This window comes from Manis javanica, chromosome 13 (genome assembly GCF_040802235.1).
Source record: "Manis javanica isolate MJ-LG chromosome 13, MJ_LKY, whole genome shotgun sequence".
Lineage (NCBI taxonomy): Eukaryota > Metazoa > Chordata > Mammalia > Pholidota > Manidae > Manis > Manis javanica.
Window position 1 is genome coordinate 20,875,001 of NC_133168.1, and position 27,413 is coordinate 20,902,413.

The 27,413-nt window shown below is 48.8% G+C and overlaps 1 protein-coding gene across 17 annotated transcripts in view; it reads right to left on the reverse strand.

Moving 5' to 3' along the window:
• LOC140845888 (uncharacterized) overlaps nt 1–27,413 on the reverse strand; it is a 79,156-nt gene that overhangs the window by 20,003 nt on the left and 31,740 nt on the right. For 8 of the 17 annotated variants that reach the window (XM_073221051.1, XM_073221050.1, XM_073221049.1 and 5 more), the window contains 4 exons: nt 26,575–26,595; nt 9,923–9,996; nt 8,763–8,874; nt 851–924 (listed from right to left, as the gene is read on the reverse strand). In XM_073221051.1, coding sequence (XP_073077152.1) covers nt 851–924; nt 8,763–8,874; nt 9,923–9,996; nt 26,575–26,595 — 281 coding nt within the window. The other 9 variants (XM_073221056.1, XM_073221057.1, XM_073221060.1 and 6 more) reach the window with 6 other exon arrangements.

The window sequence follows — 27,413 nt, forward strand, 5'->3', positions numbered from 1 at the left end:
ATGTGACTGATACACAACATGGCCTGCTGCACCTTCCTCCCCTGCCAGCACCAGCTCGCAAACCGGCTGCCCCCTCCATCGCGCCAGGCCAGCGACAGGACGGCCCCACCTACGGCAGCTACGGGTGCAAAGCACAGAGGCTTCTCCCTGCGTGCCCCGCAAACGGGCCCTGGCGGTGGAGACGGGCACTGTGGCCGGGAAGCAGGAAAGACCTCTTTCCTCCCGCGGGCACCAGTGCCGCTCCCGTGACCCCTGCCTGCCATCACCCCAAGGGCTGAGCAGCTCCAGAGAGAAAAGCTCCTGGGCGCTACAGGGCGCCACCTACAAATACGAAACGTCAAAGTCAAAGGAACCTGGTAACTGGACTCGATCAATCTTTGTGAAAGGGATCTCAGCATAAAAATCAGAAACATGCTCACGGAGCTCCAGCAAAATGTTGCCCCTGCCTCTTGGGCATAATAATTCTCTCTCTCTGTCTGTCTCTGTCTCTCTCTCTCTCTATGTCCCTCTCTCTGTCTCTCTACCAGGAGCATTTTGGAGGCCTTGTTCTGAGAGGGACGCTGGGACAGCCCAGCAGGAACGGGCAGAGCTCTGAGATCCACCCCGGCTAGTGCCAGGGCAGCCCCACACGGGGTCTGACCGAACTGCAACGGGGGGACGCCGCACGTGTAACTCCGCAGGAAATAACAGTGCCGCACGCCAGCCTTCCCATTAATGCCTAGTGGCTAGGTGGCTCCACCGATAATGAGGTGATGTCCACATCCCGGGCCTTACCTCCGTGGCAACCTTTTTTCCCTGTGAACCTTGAAAGCAGCACATGGAAAGATACTACCAGTCTCCACCATCTCACCTCTCAGTTTAGGCTCGATGTTCCTGTACCACATCTTCCTCTCTTCGTTCCAGTTTTCTTGGAGGGTTGGTGTTCTGAGGAAAAAAAAAAAAAAATTGACTCAGAAATGGAATGAAATGGCAGGGGGTATAAGATTCTGTTTAAACACCATCAGTAAAACAAAGACATCCGACAGAATGGGAGAACAGATTCATAGATGGCATATCCGAGAAGAGGATGACATCTAAAATACGTATTAAGTGCCCAAGCACCTCCACACACAAAAAAGCAAATAACCCGATCAAAAAATGGGCAGAGGATCTGAACAGACACTTCTCCAAAGAAGAAATTCAGGTGGAGCGCGCGCGCGCGCACACACACACACACACACACACACACAGACACGGCAAGGTCCCAAGTAAAGGAGCTTCTATCCTCCTGGGACTTGGGGCCTGGCATGGTGGCATGTGCAGGCGACCTGGTTCCCCAAGCATGGAAGCTCTGACAGAGAAGCAGGAGATGTGAGAGAGAGAGAGAGAGATGTGCTCTTCTCATAGGGTTTTGTGAGGGCTTCACTGCAGAACCATGAGTGACTAAATCGCTGGCCATTGGTGATTCAACCTCCAGCCCTCATCCCTTTCCTCTTCCTTCCCTGGGGGCTGGGGGCTGAAAGTTCCCACCCTCTAACCACAAGCCTGGTGCCCCCGGCAACCAGCCTCTACCCTGGGCTAGGGCCCCAAAGCCTCTGCATTAACCTAACAAGACACCCATTGGACAGTTACGGCTCAGAAGGATTCTCAGGAACTGTGGATGAGGAGCAAAAATACCTAGGAAATGAACAAAATATTAGCAAACCAAATTCAAAAATACATCAAGAGGATCAAACACCATGATCAAGTGGGATTCATCCCAGGGATGCAAGGATGGTAACAACATTCCAAAGTCCATCCACACCATCCACCACATAAACAGAAAGAAAGACCAAAAACCACATGATCATCTCCACAGATGCTGAAAAAGCATTCGACAGAATTCGACATCCATTCACGATAAAAACCCTCAACAAAATGGGTATACGGGGCGAGTACCTCAACATAACAAAGGCCACATATGATAAAACCCACAGCCAACATCATACTGAACAGCGAGAGGCTGGAAGCTGTTCCTCTGAGATGGGGAACAAGACAGGGATGCCCACTCTCCCCACTGTTATTCAACATAGTACTGGAGGTCCTAGCCACGGCAGTTAGACAAAACAAAGAAATACAAGGAATCCAAACAGGTAAAGAAGAAGCTAAGCGGTCACTATCTGCAGATGACATGATACTGCACATAAAAAAACCCTAAAGACTCCACTCCAAAACTGCTAGAACTGATATCGGAATACAGCAGAGTTGCAGGATACAAAACCAACACGCAGAAATCTGTGGCTTTCCTATACACTAACAATGAACCAATAGAAAGGGAAGTCGGGAAAACAATTCCATTCACAATTGCATCAAAAAGAATAAAATACCTAGGAATAAACCTAACCAAGGAAGCGAAAGACCTATACCCTGAAAACTGTAAGACACTCTTTGAGAGAAATTAAAGAGGACACTAACGAATGGAAACTCATCCCACGCTCTTGGCTAGGGAGAATTAATATCGTCAAAATGGCCATCCTGCCCAAAGCAATCTACAGATTGGGTGCAGTCCCTATCAAATTACCAACAGCATTCTTCCACGAACTGGAACAAACAGTTCAAAAATTCATATGGAAACACCAAAGATCCCGAATAGCCAAAGCAATCCTGAGAAGGAAGAAGAAAGTGTGTCTGTGTGTGTGCTGGGTGGGGGCGGTATCTCGCTCCCCAACCTCAAGCTCTACTACAAAGCCACAGTCATCAAGACAGTTTGCTACTGGCACTAGAACAGAGCCACGGACCGGTGGAACAGAACAGAGACTCCAGACATTAACCCAAACATACGTGGGTCAATTGCTATATGATAAGGCAGCCAGGGACATACAATGGGGAAATGACACTCTCTTCAACAGATGGTGCTGGCAAAACTGGACAGCTACACGTAAGAGAATGAAACTGGATCACTGTCTAACCCCATACAGAAAAGTAAATTCGAAATGGAGCCAAGACCTGAATGTGAGTCATGAGACCATAAAACTCTCAGAGAAAAACATAGGCACAAATCTCCTGGACATAAGCATGAGCGACCTCTTCAAGAACAGACCTCCCCGGGCACGGGAAACAAAAGCAAAAATGAACTGGTGGGACTACATCAAGCCGAAAAGCTTCTGTACAGCAAAGGACACCACCAATGGAACAAAAAGGTACCCTACAGTATATGCGAGAATATATTCATAAATGACAGATCCGATAAAGGGTCGACATCCAAAATACATAAGGAGCTCACGCACCTCCACACACAAGAAAAGCAAATAATCCGATCAAAACATGGGCAGAGGATCTGAACAGACACTTCTCCAAAGAAGAAATTCAGGTGGCCAACAGGCACATGAAAAGATGCTCCACATCGCTAATCGTCAGAGACATGCAAATTAAAACCACCATGAGATATCACCTCACACCAGTCAGGACGGCCACCATCGGGAAGACACACAGCAACAGACGTTGGTGAGGATGTGGAGAAAGAAAGGGGAACCCTCCGACACTGCTGGTGGGAATGTAAATCTCAGTTCAACCACTGTGGAGAGCAGTATGGAGGTTCCTCAAAAAGCTCAAAATAGAAAGACCACTTGACCCGGGAATTCCACTTCCAGGAATTTACCCTAAGAATGCAGCAGCCCAGTTTGAAAAAGACAGATGCAGCCCTATGTTTGTCGCAGCGCTATTTACAATAGCCACGAAATGGAAGCAACCTGAGTGTCCATCAGCAGATGAATGGATAAAGAAGACGTGGTACATATTATAAACAATGGAATATCATTCAGCCTTAAGAAGAAAAGAAATCCTACTGTTGGCAACAACATGGATGGAGCTAGAGGGTATTATTACTATGCTCAGTGGAATAAGCCAGGCGGAGAAGGACAAGTACCAAGTGATTTCACTCATATGTGGAGTATAAGAACAAAGAGAAACTGAAGGAAGAAAACAGCAGCAGAATCACAGAACCCAAGAATGGAACCCAAGGGAAAGGGACTGGGGAGGATGGGTGGGAAGGGAGGGATAAGGGTGGGGAAAAAGAAAGGGGGCCTTACGATCATTAGCATGTATAATGTGGGGCGGGGGTGGGGGGCAGTGCGCATAGGGAGGACTGTGCCACACCGAGAAGACAAGTAGTGATTCTACAGCATCTTACTACACCGATGGACAGTGACTGTCACGGGGTTTGTGGGGGGGACTTGGTGAAGGGGGGAGTCTAGACAACATAATGTTCTGCATATAACTGCAGATTAGTGGTAACAAAATGAATAAACATAAAAAAGTAAAAGTAAGAAAATAAAAAGTGTTTCCCAGTTTACTGTGTTGTGTTACTCGTACACCAGACACAGGCCCCAAAACGAGACCAAAGAGAAAATCTGGGCTGCCTGCCTGGCTCAGTCAGAACGTCGCATGTTGCTATGCTGAAACCTGGTGGTCCCTGACCTACGCTTTCTGGGAAGCGAAGAAAGAACCTGCCTGCTGGCCAGAAAGGGAAGTCACGCGGACGGTCCCCTCCTTGGAATCTGTCACCCGCCTGGCTGGCCGTGGCGGAGAAAGCATGTCTGGCTCCAGGCCTCCCAGAGAAGATGGGAAGGCCCGGGGCGAGGGCGGGTGGCGCCCCGGCCTCGGGGACCGCAGGGGCGCAGCATTGGCCGCCGCACCCCGGGTGCTGAGCGCGTGCAGAGCTGACACCCGGGCGGGCCTAGCTCTGACAGACGCGGGCACTGCGGCCCTGAACGTTCTGCATGGTGGTCTCGCTGGCCCAAACACCTGCACGGCCCTCGGCGGGCAGTCCCAGGGGCTAGGGACTCAACTGGGGTTGGCGTTGGGGCCACGCCCTGTGACACTGGGCCAGGGTCTCCTCTAGGTGGGGCTGGTGTGCTCACGGCAGTGGGGGCTCCTAGATGCGTCCCCCCTGGGTGACATCACGGTTGCCCGGGCGGCTGCTCTGTGATGCGTCCGCTGGCTGACCTATCAGAGGCTGCCCTAGCTGGGCAGCTGAGGGTGCGCCCGGCCTGAGAAGGAGCTGGAGGCTCTCCCTAGCTTCGTGCCCTATTCTCATGCCTGCCTCAAACGAAGGACCTATGGACACCACGCCGCTGGGGCCGGACTCTGATGCGGAGGGCGAGGCTATGAACACCACGCCGCCTCCGTGGGCCGCCGGCGTGGGTACGGACACTGACACGGAGGGCGAGCGTATGGATACCACGCCGCCCCTGTGGGCCAACGGCCTGGGGCCAGAATCTGACACGGAGGGCGAGCCTACGAACACCACGCCGCCCCCGTGGACCGCCGGCCTGGGGCCGGACTCTGACACGGAGGGCGAGGGTATGGACACTACGCCGCCCCCGTGGGCCAACGGCCTGGGGCCAGAATCTGACACGGAGGGCGAGCCTACGAACACCACGCCGCCCCCGTGGACCGCCGGCCTGGGGCCGGACTCTGACACGGAGGGTGAGGGTATGGACACTACGCCGCCCCCGTGGGCCAACGGCCTGGGGCCAGAAACTGACACGGAGGGTGAGCCTATGAATACCACGCCACCCCCGTGGGCCGCCGGCCTGGGGCCGGACTCTGACACGGAGGGCGAGCGTATGGACACCACGCCGCCCCCGTGGAACAACGGCCTGGGGCCAGAAACTGACACGGAGGGTGAGCCTATGGACACCACGCCACCCCCGTGGGCCGCCGCCCTGGGGCCGGACTCTGACACGGAGGGCGAGCCTATGGACACCACGCCGCCCCCGTGGGCCACCGCCCTGGGGCCAGACTCGGACACGGAGGGCGAGCCTATGGACATCACGCCGCCCCCGTGGGCCGCCGCCCTGGGGCCGGACTCTGACACGGAGGGCGAGCCTATGGACACGCCGCCCCCGTGGGCCACGCCACCCCCGTGGGCCGCCGGCCTGGGGCCGAACTCTGACCTGAACGGCTTCCGGTCCCCACGGGCTCGATGCCACAAGTGGCACAACTGCCGGACTCAGCCCTACCCCCGACGACGGTGACGCGGTGGACACGCCGCCACCCTTGCGGCCGTCTACCGGTCTCCCCCAGCCCCGTACAAGGCCCATGTCCTTTTGTAGGGGCTTCCTATCCTCCCTGCTATCCATTAAAGAAAGACTTCCCCTGTTCTTGCTAATATGCCTCTGGCTGTCTTTACTCTTTCACTCTGCTACAGAGGAAGAACTCACATACACGAGTGATAATGTTTTGAGCCACACCTAACAATGTAACATGCCCCATGCCCCAGTGACTGGAATGTGGAAGTAGCCGCGTTTTATGACTGCGTGCTCAACGCGAGGTCTGCGTGCTGAGTGCGTAAGGGATGACAGCCCAGGGGGAGGCAAGTCCAGAGGAGGGAGACCGGGTTGGCTAACGAGGCCCCTTCCGCTTCCCTCTTCTCTGCCACTGCTGAGCTCGCCGCAGGCTAGGGAATCCCCGCTGTGACACAGAAAACCACACAGAAAACCACTCTTTTCATTTTGGTTTTTAAACATGTTTAATTCTGTGTGTGTGTGTGTGTGTGTGTGTGTGTGTGTGTATGTGTGTGTGTATGTGAGTGAGTGTGTGTGCCACTGCCCCTATCGGTCTAAAAGTAACACAGAAATGCGCGATAGAGCGAACAACTTGCAGTGACCAGAAAGAGTAAACTTTTCCACTAGCCTCTGGGGATATAGATATCCCAAGTGTTTCTATGCAATTGTAGAAAGATTTTGCTGGGAATGTCGCTGGGACCGCTCTGAATCTGAACCATCACGTTAGTTAAGGCAATAAGCCAGGACAGGAGAGCAGCAAAGAGCACCCACGCTGCGTCTCCTACGTATAAGGCCAAGGGGTACAGGCTTTAATTCTACTACCTCACTTCATCTCACCATGACTGGCGTGGGGTGACCTTACGCACCACCTACATACATGAGGAAAAAGTTACTTCAGAATCACTTCCCTTAACGGAAAATAAATAAATGCAAGGACATAAACATTCCTACAATTCCTGCCACCGCCACCCAACTCTTTATGCTCAGCACCCTTTCCACACGAAAGGAAAACATAGCTCTAAATGCTACTATTCCATTTCAGATAGACCTCACTCACATCTAAATGCCTAAATGCACTGAAACTCCACCTCCACCTTCACAACAGAGGGGAGCAGTTTCCCCGCAAGCTAGCTGGCCTGCCACCTCAGCAAGCCCACTAGCCCACACCAGCCCCACGTGTCCCCAAAAAGGCGGCTCACTGAACCTGTGACTACACATGCTCTCTGGAGATGGGCAGACAGCCAAGCAGGGCCACCGAGACGACATCGGCGCGAGGGCACAAAGACCTACTACTGGGCGTGCACCTGCCTCGGCCCCAGCAGGCCAGCCGGGGTGCTCCCTTTGTGGGGCCTCGGATCTGCCCCGCAGCTCACGCAGCCGCCCCGGCAGGGCCAGCCCCAGGGCAGAGCACCCGGAGGGCCCCAGCCCGCACTGGTTAGAGAGTCCAGCCGGCCATCTACACCCAGCGGACTCGGGCCACCTACCCAGGTGTTCCAACCCACGGCCACTCCTCTCAAGACCCAAAGACACAGCTAACTCACAGAAACAAACACAAGGAATCAAGAATGAGAAGGAGACAGAGGAATGACTGTGCGCCTAGTGACGGTACGTTGACAGAAATGGACAAACTAAATAGATAGCTAGATAGCTAGCTAGATAGATAGATAGGTAGATAGGTAGATACATTAGATAGATGGATAGATTAGATTAGATTGATAGACTGAAAGATAAGATAGAGTACATAGAACATGTAGATACATATAGAGAGATTAGATAGAATAGGCAGACAGATTAGATAGATGATACATGATAGATCAGGTGGACAGATTAGACAGACACCTATAGATACACATAGATAGATGACAGGTAGATAGATTCATAAGATGATAGACTAGACAGATGATATAGATGGATAAGGATTAGGTAGACACATTGATATAGATACATATAGATGACAGATTGACAGATAACAGACAGATAGGTGATAGATTAGTTTGGATAGATAGACACATAGATGACAGTAGACAGATGAGAGTAGAGAGATCAGACAGATAAGATAGATAGATAGACAGACAGACAGACAGGAAAGCATAATACTAAACAAAGCTATCGCTCATAACCAGGAGAGCCACGATGAAAGCACAGAGAAGAACTATGAGCAAAAAGAAGAGAGAGATCAAGTTGAAGAAGTGCAATAAGGACACCGCTATCAATTATCACAGTAAAGGGAAAGACTTTAAATGCTCCAAACAAAAGACACAAGGTTGAATGAACGGATGAAAACTCAAGACCGCCTACGTGCTCCCTTACAGGAGGCTCACTTGAGATCCAAGCACACAGACAAACTACAAGTTGAAGGGGTGGGAAAAGATACCCTACACAAGTGAAACTGAAAAAGAAAAAAAAAATTAAAGATGGCTTGGTGGGATTAAAGACGGCAGTGTGAGAGGGGAGGCAGAAACCTCCTCCGAAGACCACATACATACATACAATGTGGAAATACTAACAACTACACCAGATCCTGGAAGACAAGCAGGAGAGAAGGCTGCCGCGGCAGGCCGTCACCGCAAGGTGAAGGGTGACGTACCAAAGCCGTGATCCAGGGGGACCCGGCAGGCCCTTCCCGCGCCCGAGCTCACCGGAGGGAGGAAGAGAAATGGAAACGGGGAGGCGGGTGGAGGCCTAGGACTGCTGAACACCCAGCCCTGGAGATCTGCTCTGGGAGCACGAACCTACCTTACGTGATGCTCTGGAGGATCGGTGGGGCTGGAAACCAAAGACGGGCGGAGTACTTGGAGAGACTTGAGATTCCTGCCACTTGCGGAACACAGGGATCCACATCCGGCTGCTGTGGGATGAAAGAAAGGCAGGCAGTCTGAGAGACCTCCTAACGGCGGGAGAGCTGCTAAAGGGGCAAGGGTTGCACAGAGCTTGCCGCTCAGGAGAAAGCACAGGTGCGCAAAACTGTCCGGGAGCAGTCTGCCCAGCAGGTGGGGGAACTTTTAGGAGCTCTGGGTCCTACGCAGCTCCAAGGACCCCCACCGTGATGTGACTGATACACAACATGGCCTGCTGCACCTTCCTCCCCTGCCAGCACCAGCTCGCAAACCGGCTGCCCCCTCCATCGCGCCAGGCCAGCGACAGGACGGCCCCACCTACGGCAGCTACGGGTGCAAAGCACAGAGGCTTCTCCCTGCGTGCCCCGCAAACGGGCCCTGGCGGTGGAGACGGGCACTGTGGCCGGGAAGCAGGAAAGACCTCTTTCCTCCCGCGGGCACCAGTGCCGCTCCCGTGACCCCTGCCTGCCATCACCCCAAGGGCTGAGCAGCTCCAGAGAGAAAAGCTCCTGGGCGCTACAGGGCGCCACCTACAAATACGAAACGTCAAAGTCAAAGGAACCTGGTAACTGGACTCGATCAATCTTTGTGAAAGGGATCTCAGCATAAAAATCAGAAACATGCTCACGGAGCTCCAGCAAAATGTTGCCCCTGCCTCTTGGGCATAATAATTCTCTCTCTCTGTCTGTCTCTGTCTCTCTCTCTCTCTATGTCCCTCTCTCTGTCTCTCTACCAGGAGCATTTTGGAGGCCTTGTTCTGAGAGGGACGCTGGGACAGCCCAGCAGGAACGGGCAGAGCTCTGAGATCCACCCCGGCTAGTGCCAGGGCAGCCCCACACGGGGTCTGACCGAACTGCAACGGGGGGACGCCGCACGTGTAACTCCGCAGGAAATAACAGTGCCGCACGCCAGCCTTCCCATTAATGCCTAGTGGCTAGGTGGCTCCACCGATAATGAGGTGATGTCCACATCCCGGGCCTTACCTCCGTGGCAACCTTTTTTCCCTGTGAACCTTGAAAGCAGCACATGGAAAGATACTACCAGTCTCCACCATCTCACCTCTCAGTTTAGGCTCGATGTTCCTGTACCACATCTTCCTCTCTTCGTTCCAGTTTTCTTGGAGGGTTGGTGTTCTGAGGAAAAAAAAAAAAAAATTGACTCAGAAATGGAATGAAATGGCAGGGGGTATAAGATTCTGTTTAAACACCATCAGTAAAACAAAGACATCCGACAGAATGGGAGAACAGATTCATAGATGGCATATCCGAGAAGAGGATGACATCTAAAATACGTATTAAGTGCCCAAGCACCTCCACACACAAAAAAGCAAATAACCCGATCAAAAAATGGGCAGAGGATCTGAACAGACACTTCTCCAAAGAAGAAATTCAGGTGGAGCGCGCGCGCGCGCACACACACACACACACACACACACACACACAGACACGGCAAGGTCCCAAGTAAAGGAGCTTCTATCCTCCTGGGACTTGGGGCCTGGCATGGTGGCATGTGCAGGCGACCTGGTTCCCCAAGCATGGAAGCTCTGACAGAGAAGCAGGAGATGTGAGAGAGAGAGAGAGAGATGTGCTCTTCTCATAGGGTTTTGTGAGGGCTTCACTGCAGAACCATGAGTGACTAAATCGCTGGCCATTGGTGATTCAACCTCCAGCCCTCATCCCTTTCCTCTTCCTTCCCTGGGGGCTGGGGGCTGAAAGTTCCCACCCTCTAACCACAAGCCTGGTGCCCCCGGCAACCAGCCTCTACCCTGGGCTAGGGCCCCAAAGCCTCTGCATTAACCTAACAAGACACCCATTGGACAGTTACGGCTCAGAAGGATTCTCAGGAACTGTGGATGAGGAGCAAAAATACCTAGGAAATGAACAAAATATTAGCAAACCAAATTCAAAAATACATCAAGAGGATCAAACACCATGATCAAGTGGGATTCATCCCAGGGATGCAAGGATGGTAACAACATTCCAAAGTCCATCCACACCATCCACCACATAAACAGAAAGACAGACCAAAAACCACATGATCATCTCCACAGATGCTGAAAAAGCATTCGACAGAATTCGACATCCATTCACGATAAAAACCCTCAACAAAATGGGTATACGGGGCGAGTACCTCAACATAACAAAGGCCACATATGATAAAACCCACAGCCAACATCATACTGAACAGCGAGAGGCTGGAAGCTGTTCCTCTGAGATGGGGAACAAGACAGGGATGCCCACTCTCCCCACTGTTATTCAACATAGTACTGGAGGTCCTAGCCACGGCAGTTAGACAAAACAAAGAAATACAAGGAATCCAAACAGGTAAAGAAGAAGCTAAGCGGTCACTATCTGCAGATGACATGATACTGCACATAAAAAAACCCTAAAGACTCCACTCCAAAACTGCTAGAACTGATATCGGAATACAGCAGAGTTGCAGGATACAAAACCAACACGCAGAAATCTGTGGCTTTCCTATACACTAACAATGAACCAATAGAAAGGGAAGTCGGGAAAACAATTCCATTCACAATTGCATCAAAAAGAATAAAATACCTAGGAATAAACCTAACCAAGGAAGCGAAAGACCTATACCCTGAAAACTGTAAGACACTCTTTGAGAGAAATTAAAGAGGACACTAACGAATGGAAACTCATCCCACGCTCTTGGCTAGGGAGAATTAATATCGTCAAAATGGCCATCCTGCCCAAAGCAATCTACAGATTGGGTGCAGTCCCTATCAAATTACCAACAGCATTCTTCCACGAACTGGAACAAACAGTTCAAAAATTCATATGGAAACACCAAAGATCCCGAATAGCCAAAGCAATCCTGAGAAGGAAGAAGAAAGTGTGTCTGTGTGTGTGCTGGGTGGGGGCGGTATCTCGCTCCCCAACCTCAAGCTCTACTACAAAGCCACAGTCATCAAGACAGTTTGCTACTGGCACTAGAACAGAGCCACGGACCGGTGGAACAGAACAGAGACTCCAGACATTAACCCAAACATACGTGGGTCAATTGCTATATGATAAGGCAGCCAGGGACATACAATGGGGAAATGACACTCTCTTCAACAGATGGTGCTGGCAAAACTGGACAGCTACACGTAAGAGAATGAAACTGGATCACTGTCTAACCCCATACAGAAAAGTAAATTCGAAATGGAGCCAAGACCTGAATGTGAGTCATGAGACCATAAAACTCTCAGAGAAAAACATAGGCACAAATCTCCTGGACATAAGCATGAGCGACCTCTTCAAGAACAGACCTCCCCGGGCACGGGAAACAAAAGCAAAAATGAACTGGTGGGACTACATCAAGCCGAAAAGCTTCTGTACAGCAAAGGACACCACCAATGGAACAAAAAGGTACCCTACAGTATATGCGAGAATATATTCATAAATGACAGATCCGATAAAGGGTCGACATCCAAAATACATAAGGAGCTCACGCACCTCCACACACAAGAAAAGCAAATAATCCGATCAAAACATGGGCAGAGGATCTGAACAGACACTTCTCCAAAGAAGAAATTCAGGTGGCCAACAGGCACATGAAAAGATGCTCCACATCGCTAATCGTCAGAGACATGCAAATTAAAACCACCATGAGATATCACCTCACACCAGTCAGGACGGCCACCATCGGGAAGACACACAGCAACAGACGTTGGCGAGGATGTGGAGAAAGAAAGGGGAACCCTCCGACACTGCTGGTGGGAATGTAAATCTCAGTTCAACCACTGTGGAGAGCAGTATGGAGGTTCCTCAAAAAGCTCAAAATAGAAAGACCACTTGACCCGGGAATTCCACTTCCAGGAATTTACCCTAAGAATGCAGCAGCCCAGTTTGAAAAAGACAGATGCAGCCCTATGTTTGTCGCAGCGCTATTTACAATAGCCACGAAATGGAAGCAACCTGAGTGTCCATCAGCAGATGAATGGATAAAGAAGACGTGGTACATATTATAAACAATGGAATATCATTCAGCCTTAAGAAGAAAAGAAATCCTACTGTTGGCAACAACATGGATGGAGCTAGAGGGTATTATTACTATGCTCAGTGGAATAAGCCAGGCGGAGAAGGACAAGTACCAAGTGATTTCACTCATATGTGGAGTATAAGAACAAAGAGAAACTGAAGGAAGAAAACAGCAGCAGAATCACAGAACCCAAGAATGGAACCCAAGGGAAAGGGACTGGGGAGGATGGGTGGGAAGGGAGGGATAAGGGTGGGGAAAAAGAAAGGGGGCCTTACGATCATTAGCATGTATAATGTGGGGCGGGGGTGGGGGGCGGTGCGCATAGGGAGGACTGTGCCACACCGAGAAGACAAGTAGTGATTCTACAGCATCTTACTACACCGATGGACAGTGACTGTCACGGGGTTTGTGGGGGGGACTTGGTGAAGGGGGGAGTCTAGACAACATAATGTTCTGCATATAACTGCAGATTAATGGTAACAAAATGAATAAACATAAAAAAGTAAAAGTAAGAAAATAAAAAGTGTTTCCCAGTTTACTGTGTTGTGTTACTCGTACACCAGACACAGGCCCCAAAACGAGACCAAAGAGAAAATCTGGGCTGCCTGCCTGGCTCAGTCAGAACGTCGCATGTTGCTATGCTGAAACCTGGTGGTCCCTGACCTACGCTTTCTGGGAAGCGAAGAAAGAACCTGCCTGCTGGCCAGAAAGGGAAGTCACGCGGACGGTCCCCTCCTTGGAATCTGTCACCCGCCTGGCTGGCCGTGGCGGAGAAAGCATGTCTGGCTCCAGGCCTCCCAGAGAAGATGGGAAGGCCCGGGGCGAGGGCGGGTGGCGCCCCGGCCTCGGGGACCGCAGGGGCGCAGCATTGGCCGCCGCACCCCGGGTGCTGAGCGCGTGCAGAGCTGACACCCGGGCGGGCCTAGCTCTGACAGACGCGGGCACTGCGGCCCTGAACGTTCTGCATGGTGGTCTCGCTGGCCCAAACACCTGCACGGCCCTCGGCGGGCAGTCCCAGGGGCTAGGGACTCAACTGGGGTTGGCGTTGGGGCCACGCCCTGTGACACTGGGCCAGGGTCTCCTCTAGGTGGGGCTGGTGTGCTCACGGCAGTGGGGGCTCCTAGATGCGTCCCCCCTGGGTGACATCACGGTTGCCCGGGCGGCTGCTCTGTGATGCGTCCGCTGGCTGACCTATCAGAGGCTGCCCTAGCTGGGCAGCTGAGGGTGCGCCCGGCCTGAGAAGGAGCTGGAGGCTCTCCCTAGCTTCGTGCCCTATTCTCATGCCTGCCTCAAACGAAGGACCTATGGACACCACGCCGCTGGGGCCGGACTCTGATGCGGAGGGCGAGGCTATGAACACCACGCCGCCTCCGTGGGCCGCCGGCGTGGGTACGGACACTGACACGGAGGGCGAGCGTATGGATACCACGCCGCCCCTGTGGGCCAACGGCCTGGGGCCAGAATCTGACACGGAGGGCGAGCCTACGAACACCACGCCGCCCCCGTGGACCGCCGGCCTGGGGCCGGACTCTGACACGGAGGGCGAGGGTATGGACGCCGCCCCCGTGGGGGTATGGACACTACCCCGCCCCCGTGCGCCAACGGCCTGGGGCCGGACTCTGACACGGAGGGTGAGGGTATGGACACTACGCCGCCCCCGTGGGCCAACGGCCTGGGGCCAGAAACTGACACGGAGGGTGAGCCTATGAATACCACGCCACACCCGTGGGCCGCCGGCCTGGGGCCGGACTCTGACACGGAGGGCGAGCGTATGGACACCACGCCGCCCCCGTGGAACAACGGCCTTGGGCCAGAAACTGACACGGAGGGTGAGCCTATGGACACCACGCCACCCCCGTGGGCCGCCGCCCTGTGGCCGGACTCTGACACGGAGGGCGAGCCTATGGACACCACGCCGCCCCCGTGGGCCACCGCCCTGGGGCCAGACTTGGACACGGAGGGCGAGCCTATGGACATCACACCGCCCCCATGGGCCGCCGCCCTGGGGCCGGACTCTGACACGGAGGGCGAGCCTATGGACACCACGCCGCCCCCGTGGGCCACCGCCCTGGGGCCAGACTCGGACACGGAGGGTGAGCCTATGGACATCACGCCGCCCCCGTGGCCCGCCGGCCTGGGGCCGAACTCTGACCTGAACGGCTTCCGGTCCCCACGGGCTCGATGCCACAAGTGGCACAACTGCCGGACTCAGCCCTACCCACGACGACGGTGACGCGGTGGACACGCCGCCACCCTTGCGGCCGTCTACCGGTCTCCCCCAGCCCCGTACAAGGCCCATGTCCTTTTGTAGGGGCTTCCTATCCTCCCTGCTATCCATTAAAGAAAGACTTCCCCTGTTCTTGCTAATATGCCTCTGGCTGTCTTTACTCTTTCACTCTGCTACAGAGGAAGAACTCACATACACGAGTGATAATGTTTTGAGCCACACCTAACGATGTAACATTCCCCATGCCCCAGTGACTGGGATGTGAAAGTAGCCGCGTTTTATAACTGTGCGTGTTCAACGCGAGGTCTGCGTGCTGCGCGTTTAAGGGAAAACAGCCCAGGGGGAGGCAAGTCCAGAGGAGGGAGACCGGGTTGGCTAACGAGGCCCCTTCCCTCTTCTCTGACACTGCTCTGAGCTCGCCGCAGGCTAGGGAATCCCTGCTGTGACACAGAAAACCACTGTTTTCATTTTGGTTTTTAAACATGTTTAATTCTATGTGTGTGTGTGTGTGTGTGTGTGTGTGTGTACCGCTGCCCCTGTCGGTCTAAAAGTAACAAAGAAATGCACGATAGTGCGAAAAACTTGCAGTGACCAGAAGGAGTAAGCTTTTCCACTAGCCTCTGGGGATATAGATATCCCAAGGGTTTCTATGCAATTGTAGAAAGATTTTGCTGGAAATGTCGCTGGGACCACTCTGAACCATCACGTTAGTTAAGGCAATAAGCCAGGACAGGCAAGCAGCAAAGAGCACCCACGGTGCGTCTCCTACGTATAAGGCCAAGGGGTACAGGCTTTAATTCTACTACCTCACTTCATCTCACCATGACTGACGTGGGGTGACCTTACGCACCACCTTCATACAGGAGCAAAAAGTTACTTCAGAATCACTTCCCTTAACGGAAAACAAATAAATGCAAGGACATAAACATTCCTACAATTCCTGCCACCGCCACCCAACTCTTTATGCTCAGCACCCTTCCCATACGAACAGAAAACATAGCTCTAAATGCTACTATTCCATTTCAGATAGACCTCACTCACATCTAAATGCCTAAATGCACTGAAATTCCACCTCCACCTTGACAACAGAGGGGAGCAGTTTCCCCACGAGCTAGCTGGCCTGCCACCTCAGCAAGCCCACGGGCCACTAGCCCACACCAGCCCCGCGTGTCTCCAAAAAGGCGGCTCACTGAACCTGTGACTACACATGCTCTCTGGAGATGGGCAGGCAGCCAAGCAGGGCCACCAAGGTGACATCGGCGCGCAGGCACAAAGACCTACTACTGGGCGTGCACCTGCCTCGGCCCCAGCAGGCCAGCCGGGGTGCTCCCTGTGTGGGGCCTCAGATCTGCCCCGCAGCTCATGCAGCCGCCCCCGGCAGGGCCAGCCCCAGGGCAGAGCACCCGGAGGGCCCCAGCCCGCACTGGTCAGAGTCCAGCCGGCCATCTACACCCAGAGGACTCGGGCCACCTACCCAGGTGTTCCAACCCATGGCCACTCCTCTCAAGACCCAAAGACACAGCTAACTCACAGAAACAAACACAAGGAATCAAGAATGAGAAGGAGACAGAGGAATGACTGTGCGCCTAGTGACGGTACGTTCACAAAAATGGACAAAATAGATAGACAGATAGATAGATAGATAGATAGGTAGATAGATACATAGGCAGATACATTAGATAGATGGATAGATTAGATTAGATTGATAGACTGATAGATAAGATAGATTACATAGATCATATAGATACATATAGAGAGATTAGATAGAATAGGCAGACAGACAGATTAGATAGATGATACATGATAGATCAGGTGGACAGATTAGACAGACACCTATAGATACACATAGATAGATGACAGGTAGATTGATAAGATGATAGACTAGATAGACGATATAGATACATATAGATTAGATAGACACATTGATATAGATACATATAGATGACAGATAACAGATAGGTGATAGATTAGTTTGGATAGATAGACACATAGATGACAGTAGATAGATGAGAGTGGAGAGATCAGACAGATAAGTTAGATAGATAGATAGACAGACAGACAGACAGACAGACAGACAGGAAAGCATTATACTAAACAATGCTATCGCTCATAACCAGGAGAGCAAGGATGAAAAAGCACAGAGAAGAACTATGAGCAAAAAGAAGAGAGAGATCAAGTTGAAGAAGTGCAATAAGGACACCGCTATCAATTATCACAGTAAAGGGAAAGACTTTAAATGCTCCAAACAAAAGACACAGGGTTGACTGAATGCATGAAAACTCACGACCGCCTACGTGCTCCCTTACAGGAGGCTCACTGAAGATCCAGATCCAAGCACACAGACAAACTACAAGTTGAAGGGGTGGGAAAAGATAGCCTACACAAGTGAAACTGAAAAAGAAAAAAAAAATTAAAGATGGCTTGGTGGGATTAAAGACGGCAGTGTGAGAGGGGAGGCAGAAACCTCCTCCGAAGACCACATACATACATACAATGTGGAAATACTAACAACTACACCAGATCTTGGAAGAGAAGCAGGAGAGAAGGCTGCCGCGGCAAGCTATCACCTCAAGGTGAAGGGTGACATACCAAAGCCGTGATCCAGAGGGACCCGGTAGGCCCTTCCCGCACCCGAGCTCACCGGAGGGAGGAAGAGAAATGGAAACGGGGAGGCGGGTGGAGGCCTAGGACTGCTGAACACCCAGCCCTGGAGATCTGCTTTGGGAGCACGAACCTACCTTACATGATGCTCTGGAGGATCGGTGTGGTTGGAAAGCAAAGAAAGGCGGAGTACGTGGAGAGACTTGAGATTCCTGCCACTTGCGGAACACAGGGATCCACATCCGGCTGCTGTGGGATGAAAGAGAGGCGGGCAGTCTGAGAGACCTCCTAACGGCGGGAGAGCTGCTAAAGGGGCAAGGATTGCGCAGAGAGCTTGCCGCTCAGGAGAAAGCACAGGTGCGCAAAACTGTCCGGGTGTAGTCTGCCCAGCAGGTGGGGGAACTTTTAGGAGCTCTGGGCGCTCCACCCCCCTGGCTGCCTACGCAGCTCCAAGGCCCACCACCGTGATGTGACTGATACACAACACGGCCTGCTGCACCTTCCCCCACCGCCAGCACCGGCTCGCAAACCGGCTGCCCCCACCATCGCGCCAGGCCAGCGACAGGACGGCCCCACCTACGGCAGCTATGGGTGCAAAGCACAGAGGCTTCTCCCTGCGTGCCCCACAAACTGTCCCTGGCAGTAGAGACGGGCACTGCGGCCGGGAAGCAGGAAAGACCTCTTTCCTCCCGCGGGCACCATCGCCGCTCCCGTGACCCCTGCCTGCCATCACCCCAAGGGCTGAGCAGCTCCAGAGAGGAAAGCTTCTGGGTGCTACAGGGCGCCACCTACAAATACGAAACGTCAAAGTCAAAGGAACCTGGTTAACTGGACTCAATCAATCTTTGTGAAAGGGATCTCAACATAAAAATCAGAAACATGCTCACGGAGCTCCAGCAAAAAGTTGCCCCTGCCTCTTGGGCATGATTCTCTCTCTCTGTCTGTCTCTGTCCCTCTCTCTCTCTCTCTCTCTCTCTCTCTGTCTCTCTACCAGCAGCACTTTGGAGGCCTTGATCTGAGAGGGACGCTGGGACAGCCCAGCCGGAACGGGCAGAGCTCTCAGATCCAACCCAGCCAGTGCCAGGGCAGCCCCACACGGGGTCTGACCGAACTGCAATGGGGGGACGCCACACGTGTAACTCCGCAGGAAATAACAGTGAGGCATGCCAGCCTGCCCATTAATGGCTAGTGGCTAGGTGGCTCCACCGATAACCAGGTGATGTCCACATCCCAGGCCTTAACTCCGTGGCAACCTTTTTTCCCTGTGAACCTTGAAAGCAGCACATGGAAAGATACTACCAGTCTCCACCATCTCACCTCTCAGTTTAGGCTCGATGTTCCTGTATCACATCTTCTCCTCTTCGTTTCAGTTTTCTTGGTGGGTTGGGTATTCTGAGGAAAAAAAAAAAAAAAATTGACTCAGAATTGGAATGAAATGGCAGGGGGTATAACATTCTGTTTAACCACCATCAGTAGAACAAAGACATCCGACAGTATGGGAGGACAGATTCATAGATGGCATATCCGATAAGGGGTTGACATCTAAAATACGTATTAAGTGCCCACGCATCTCCACACACAAAAAGCAAATAATCCAATTAAAAAATGGGCAGAGGATCTGAACAGACACTTCTCCAAAGAAGAAATTCAGGTGGCCAACAGGCACATGAAAAGATGCTCCACATCGCTAATCATCAGAGACATGCAAATTAAAACCACCATGAGATATCACCTCACACCAGTCAGGACGGCCACCATCGGGAAGAGACACAACAGACGTTGGTGAGGATGCGGAGAAAGGGGAACCCTCCGACACTGCTGGTGGGAATGTAAATCTCAGTTCAACCACTGTGGAGAGCAGTATGGAGGTTCCTCAAAAAGCTTAAAATAGAAATACCACTTGACCCGGGAATTCCACTTCCAGGAATTCACCCTAAGAATGCAGCAGCCCCGTTGGTACATATTATATACAGTGGAATATTATTCAGCCATAAGAAGAAAACAAATCCTACCATTTGCAACAACATGGACGGACCTAGATGGTATTATGCTCAGTGAAATAACCTAAGCGGAGAAAGACAAGTCCCAAGTGATTTCACTCATATGTGGAGTATAAGAACAAAGAAAAAGCTGAAGGAGCGCAACAGCAGCAGACTCACAGAACCCAAGAATGGACTAACAGTTACCAAAGGGAAAGGGACAGGGGAGGATGGGTGGGAAAGAAGGGATAAGGGCGGGGGAAGAAAGGGGGCATTATGTTTAGCATGTATGATGCGTGGGGTGGCGGGGCATGGGGAGTGCTGTGCAACACAGAGAAGACAAGTAGTCATTCTACAACATCTTACTACACCTGTAATGGGGTATGTGGGGGGAACTCGGTGATAGGGAGTGTCTAGTAAACATAATGTTCCTCATGTAATTGTAGATTAATGATATCAAAATAAAAAAATTAAAAAAAAAAGATACTGGCTTTGAAAAGGTTTAAAGATGGCAGTGAGAAAAATGAGGCAGTAACCTACTCTCAAAAAGCAATTTAAGACGAAAATACAGCAAAAACAACTAATCCTGACAGAGTGACACAAAGATGGCAGAACAGACTGCTTACATCTGGGGAAAAGAGAAAATCTCACAGAAAAGGGTAAAGTACCAAAGCCATGATCCAGAGGGACCCAAGCCCTTTCCCCATCCCAGCTCACAGGCAGGAGGAAGAAAACGGAGCAGGGAGGGAGTAGAAGCCCATGACTGCTAAACACCCAGCCCTGGAGACCTGCTCTGGGAGCATGAACCCGCTACATGGTGCTCTGGAGATTAGGGTGGTTGGAAAGCAAATACAGGCAGAGTTCTCAGAGAGACTGCGATTCCCGGCCACTTGTGAAGAATAGGTGTGCACAAACGGCAGCTCCAGGACAAAAGAAGAGCGGGAATTTTGAATGACTTCCCAACAGTGAGAGGGGCGCTAAAGGGGCAAAGGATACACAGAACTTGCTGAAAAGGACAGGTGGACAAAATCATCCCGGCACACTCCGCGCAGCATGTTGGAAACTTTCAGGAGCTTCAGATGCTCCAACCCCCTGGCTGGCAATGCAGTCCCAAGGCCCCCGAACTGCGGTATGCAGCCAGCCGCTCCTTCCTCCAGGCAGACACCGATTCGCACAGCTGCTACCCCATCTAACACGCCAGGCCGCCCAGAGGGTGGCCCCACCTATAGCAGATACAGGTGCGTAACACAGAAGCTCCTACCAGCACGCTTGGCCCAGTGGCCCTGGTAGTGGAGGCAGGCACAGCAGCCAGGAAGCAGGAAAGAGCTCTTTCCTCCCGGCAGGCACCGGTACCACTTGCCTGCGACCCCCACCCTCACTGTAGGTGCAGGGCAGCTCCAGAGAGTAGAGCTTCTGGGCACTAGAAAAATGAAATGGCAAAATAATTTTGTACAAAGAAAGAATCAGAAGAAGCCAGAAAGAGGGCTAAATGAAACTGAATCTCCAATCTTTTGATAAAGATTTCAAAATCAAAATCAAAAACATGCTCATGGAGATACAAAAAATATATTCACGATCTCACGGAGGACATCAGGAAAGAGATAGAAACTTTGAAATATACAGTACATGAAATGAAACATACAATGGAGGGATTTCAAAGTAGATTAGGTAAGGTAGAGGAGATGGTAAATGAAATAGAAATTAGAGAAAAGGAACACAAAGAAGCTGAGGCACAGAGAGGAAAGGATTTCTAGGAATCAAAGAATACTGAGAGAACTGTATGGCCAACCCAAGCAGAAAAATATTCGCAGTATAGGGTTACCAGTAGAAGAAGAGAGAGAATAAGGGATAGAAAGTCTCTTTGAGGAAATAATTGCTGAAAAATCCCCCAGTCTGGGAAAGAAAATAGTGTCTCATGTCATGAAAGTGCACAAATCTCCCAACACAAGGAACCCTAGGAAGACAACACCAAGACATATAATAATTAAAATGCAAGATCATCATTGAATTTGAAGCGGGGATTAAACAATTTCCAAATAAGCAAAAGTTGAGAGAACTTACCCCTTAGAAACCAACTCTACAAAGTATTTTAAAGAGACTGCTGCAGATGGAAGTGCTCCTAAGGCAAAGTAGCTGTCACGAGGGAAACTGAAACCACAGTAAAAGAGGTAGACCAATTAATTACTAAGCAAATACAAAATTAAATCAGCTACCGAAAAACTCACTCAATGGATACACAAAGAGTATAGAATGATATCTAACATATAAAGAGTGGGAGAGGAAGAAAAAGAAGGGACCAAAAAAAAATGACCTTTAGATTCTGTTTGTAATAGCATAATAAACGAGTTAAGTCAGACTGTTAGACAGTAAAGAAGCCGACCTTGAACCTTTGGTAACCACGAATCTAAAGCCTGCTATGGCACTAAGTACATACCTATCAATAATCACCCTAGATGTAAATGGACCGAATGCACCAACCAAAAGACATACAGAATGGATAAAAAAAACAAGACCCTTCTATATGCTGCCTACAAGAGACTCACTTCAACCCCAAAGATAGACACAAACTAAAAGTGAAGGGATGGAACACGTATTTCATGCAAATAACGGAGGGAAAAAACAGGAGTTGCAGTACTTGTATCTGACAAAATTGATTTCAAAACAAAGAAAGCTGCAAGAGACAAAGAACGACAACACATAATGATAAAGGGGTCAGTCCAACAAGAGGATACAACCATTATAAGTATCTATTCACCCAATATAGGTGCACCCAAATACGTACAACACATACTAACAGAATTCAAGGGGGAAACAGAACGCAACACATTCATTCTAGGAGAGTTCAACACACCACTCACGCCAAAAGACAGATCAACTGGACAGAAAATAAGTAAGGAGACAGATCCATCGGTTCTACTGTGTTGTTCATTGCTGTTAACAGACAGCTACGGAACACTCCACCGAAAAGCTGCGGAACACAAATTATTCTCAAGTGTACATTAAATGTTCTCCAGAATACATCAGATACTAGTCCACAAAATGAGTCTCAGTAAATTCAGAAACACTGAAATTGTGCCAACCAGCTTCTTAGACCACAAAGGTATCAAACTAGAAATGAATTCTACAAAGAAAAGAAAAAACAGCACAAACACAGGGAGCCTTAACAACATGCTCCTAAACAATCAGTGGATCAGAGACCAAATTGAAACAAGATCAAGCAATATATGGGGACAAATAAAAACAACTCCACAGCCCCAAACCTGTGGGATGCAGTGAAAGCACTTCAAAAAGGAAAGTATATTGCAAATACAGGCTTACCTCAAGAAAGAAAAAAAAATCCCAAAAGAACAGTCTAAACTCACAGTTAATGAAACTAGGAAAAGAACGAATGAGGCCCAAAGTAGATGAAGGGACATAATAAACATCAGAGCAGAAATAAATAAAATTGAGAAGAATAAAACAATAGAAAAAAAAAATCAATGAAACCAAGAGCTAGTTCTTCAAGAAAATAAACAAAATAGATAAAACCCTAGGTAGACTTATCAAGAAAAAAAGAGTCTACACACATAAACAGAATCAGAAATGAGAAAGGAAAAATCACTGTGGACACCACAGAAACACAAAGAATTATTAGACAATACTATGAAAAATTATATGCTAACAAGCTGGATAACCTACAAGAAATGGACAACTTTCTAGAAAAATACAACCTTCTAAGGCTGACCCAGGAAGAAACAGGAGAATCTCAACAGATAAATTACCAGCAATGAAATTGAAATGGTAATCAAAAAACTACCTAAGAACAAAACTCATGGACCAGATGGCTTTATTGCTGTATTTTATCAAACATTCAGAGAAGACCTAAGACTCCTTAAAGTTTTCCAAAAAGTAGAAGAGGAGGGAATAATTCCAAACTTCACTCTAATACCCAAACCAGGCAAAGACACCAGAAAAAAAAAAAAGAAAATTACAGACCAATATCCCTGATGAACAGAGATGAAAAAATACTCAACGAAATATTAGCAAACTGAACTAAAAAATACATAAAAAAGATCATTCATCCTGACCAAGTGGGATTTACTCCTGGGAGGCAAGGATGGTAAAAATTCGAATATCCATCAACATCATACATCGCATCAAATTAAAGGAGGACGAAAATCACATGATGATCTCTATAGATGCTGGAAAAGCATTTGACAATATTTAACATTCATTCATGATAAAAACTCTCAACAAAATGGGTATACAGGGCAAGTACCTCAACACAATAGAGGCCATTTACAACAAACCCACGGCCAACATCATACTTAACAGTGAAAAGTTGAAAGCTTTTCCTTCAGGATCAGGAACGAGACAAGGATGCCCACTCTCCCAACTTTTATTCAACATAGTACTGGAGGTCCTAGCCATGGCAATCAGACGACACAAAGAAATAAAAGGCATCTAAATTGGTAAGGAAGAAGTTAAACTGTCACTGTTTGCAGATGACATGATATTATACATAAAAAACCCTAAACTAAAGAATCTACCCCAAAACTACTAAAACTAATAAGTAAGCAAAGTTGTACGATACAAAATTAATACACAGAAATCTGTTGCATTCCTATATACTATTAATGAATTAGCAAAAAGAGAAATCAGGAAAACAATTCCATTTACAATTGCAACCAAAAGAATAAAATACCCAGGAATAAACCTAATCAAGGAGAAAGACCTATACCCTGAAGATTATAAGAAACTCATGACAGAAATTCAACACACCATTAATAAATAGAAATACATCCCATGCTCATGAATAGGAGGAATTAGTGTTGTCAAAATGGCCATACTGCCTAAAGCCGTCTATAGATTCAATGCAAGCACTATCAAAATACAAACAGCATTCTGCAACAAACTAGAACAAATAGTTCTAAAATTCATATGGAAAGACAAAAGAGCAATCCTCAGAGGGAAGAACAAAGCTGGGGAGATGATGCTCCCTAACTTTAAGCTCTACTACAAAGCCACAGAATTCAAAACAATTGGTACGGGCACAAGAAAAGACACATAGATCAATGGAAGAGAACAGATACCCAAGATACAAACTCACACATACATAGCCAACTAATATACAATAAAGGAGCCATGGATATGCAGTGGGGAAATGACAGCCTGTTCAACAGCTGGTGTTGGCAAAACTGGACAGATACATGAAAGAGAATGAAACTGATTTATTGGCTAACTCCACACACAAAAGTAAACTTGAAATGTATCAAAGACCTGAAGAAAAGTCTTGAAACCATAAACCTCATAGATGAAAACTTAGACATAAACATGAGCAACCTTTTCCTGAACACATCTCCTCAGGCAAGGGAAACAGAAGCAAAAATGAACTGGTGGGACTACATCAAGCTGAAAAGCTTCTGTACAGCAAAGCATACCATCAATAGAACAAAAAGACCTCCTACAGTATGGGAGAATATATTTGTAAACAGCTTATCCAATACTGGGTTAACATCCAAAGTATATAAAGAGCTCACAATCCTCAACACCCAAAAACCAAATAACCCGATTAAATAATGAGCAGAGAATCTTAAGAGGCACTTCTCCGAGGAGGAAGTTCAAATGGCCAAAAGGCACATGAAAAGATGCTTCATATCGCTAATTATCAGTGAAATGTAAATTACAACCACAATGAGATATCACCTTACACCAGTTAGGATAGCCAACATCCAGAAGACTAGGAACAACATACGCTGGCAAAGATGTGGAAAAAGGGGAACCCTCCTACACTGCTGGTGGGAATGTAAATTAGTTCAACCATTGTGGAAAGCAATATGGAGGTTCCTCAAAAAACTCAAAACAGAAATACCATTTGACCTGGGAATTCCACTCCTAGGAATTTACCCAAGAAGACAACTTCTCAGATTCAAAAAGACATATGCACCCCTATGGTTATCACAGCACTATTTACAATAGCCAAGAAATGGAAGCAACCTAAGTGTTCGTCAATACATAAATAGATAAAGATGTGATACATACATACAATGGAATATTATTCAGCCATAAAAAGAAAAATCCTACCATATGTAAGAACATGGATGGAGCTTTAGGGTATTATGCTCAATGAAATAAGCCTGGAGGGAAAAAAAAGTACCAAATGATTTCATTCATTTGTGGAATATAACAACAAAGCAAAACTGAAGGAACAAAACAGCAGCAGACTTCACAGACTCCAAGAATGGACTAGCAGTTAACAAAGGGAAGGGGTTTGAAAGGGTAGGTGGGGAGGGAAGAAGAAGGGGATTAAAGGGCATTATCATCGGCACACACAATATACCTAGGTCATAGGGAAGGCCGTATAGCATGGCGAAGACAAATAATGACTCTACAGCATCTTACTATGTTGATGGACAGTGACTGCAATGGGATCTGTGGGGGAGTTGACAATATGGATGAATACTGAAACCACAATATTGCTCATGTGAAACCTTCATAAGATTGCAGTATCAATGATACCTTAATTAAAAAAAAAGATGTTGGTTTCATACTCAAATACCAGTAACATAATGTACATCTTCATGCTTTAAATTAAAATATTTAAGATGCAAATATATCACTTGTTAATGATTCCCCCCATGATATCCTGTTTTCTTTGATTCCCTAACTCAATTTTGAATTTCATAAAAGGGCAAATACAATATGGAAGAGAGTAGTTTATAACTCCAGGGGTTAAAGCTAGGAGCAAGAACGACTTTAGTTTAATACAAGATAGGACTTTCCCTTTCTAATAAAGAAATGCTGCACAATTAGCATCATTTGATGCCTGTTAAGGATATTAAGAACTGATTCTTTCAACATACATTTTCTAAAAGTCTGCTATGAATCAGGCATTGCACTGGCACAAAATATTAATATAATTCCTTCTCTCAAATACTCACATTCCAGTAGGAGACACAGACCTACAAACAAATAAAAAGAACCGTATTACAAATGCTCATAACAGAGTAGTGGTTATAAATTCTCAGGGAGCAGGGTGGGTAGCGCAGACCCCTTTGAAAATTTGATGAAAGCTTTAACCCTTTTTTTCAAACATACATTCCCACATAAACTCTGCATAGTACTTAAAGGAATTCATGGATTAGCAATACCGATCCATGAATTCACAGCAGTATAAACATTGTTAGGGGGTAAAGTGTTCACGGACTTCAGAGAGGCAGTAACATCTCAGCTGACCTCTGGAGGAGCTCTCTAGGCAATGAAACGAACTAAAGGGCTCCTGGGTGGAGGAAACCATATGAAGTGGGCATCATATCTGTCTAAGCTGCCACTGTACTCCTTGTGTCTGGCACAGAGCTGGACTCATAATGTAAGCTCTTAAATATTTGTTAAAGGACTGAACAAGCATGTTCTGACAACTGTAACACACAAGGCCCCTAGTCGGGTCTGCTGCATACTGACATGAAAGAGATAGCAAGCCTTTTCCACTGCTGCTTTAGAATGTGACCTTTGGTTTAACCACCTAGCTCTGTTACCCTGGAAACCACGTAGATGGCAGGTGTCAATTATATTGCTAGGCAACAGTGCTTATGGTAAAAATGATCCTGACAGGTAAATTGCATCTGGACCGGGAAGAAGTATGAATAAGCTGTAAATACTTGATAAGGATTCATGTTTGGGACTTCCCTGCATGCAGGCCTGTGTGGAGAACCCTAGGAACTATGCCAAAGAATCACAAGGATACTGGCTGGTCAGGGGATGGGACTGCTTCTCAGCATAG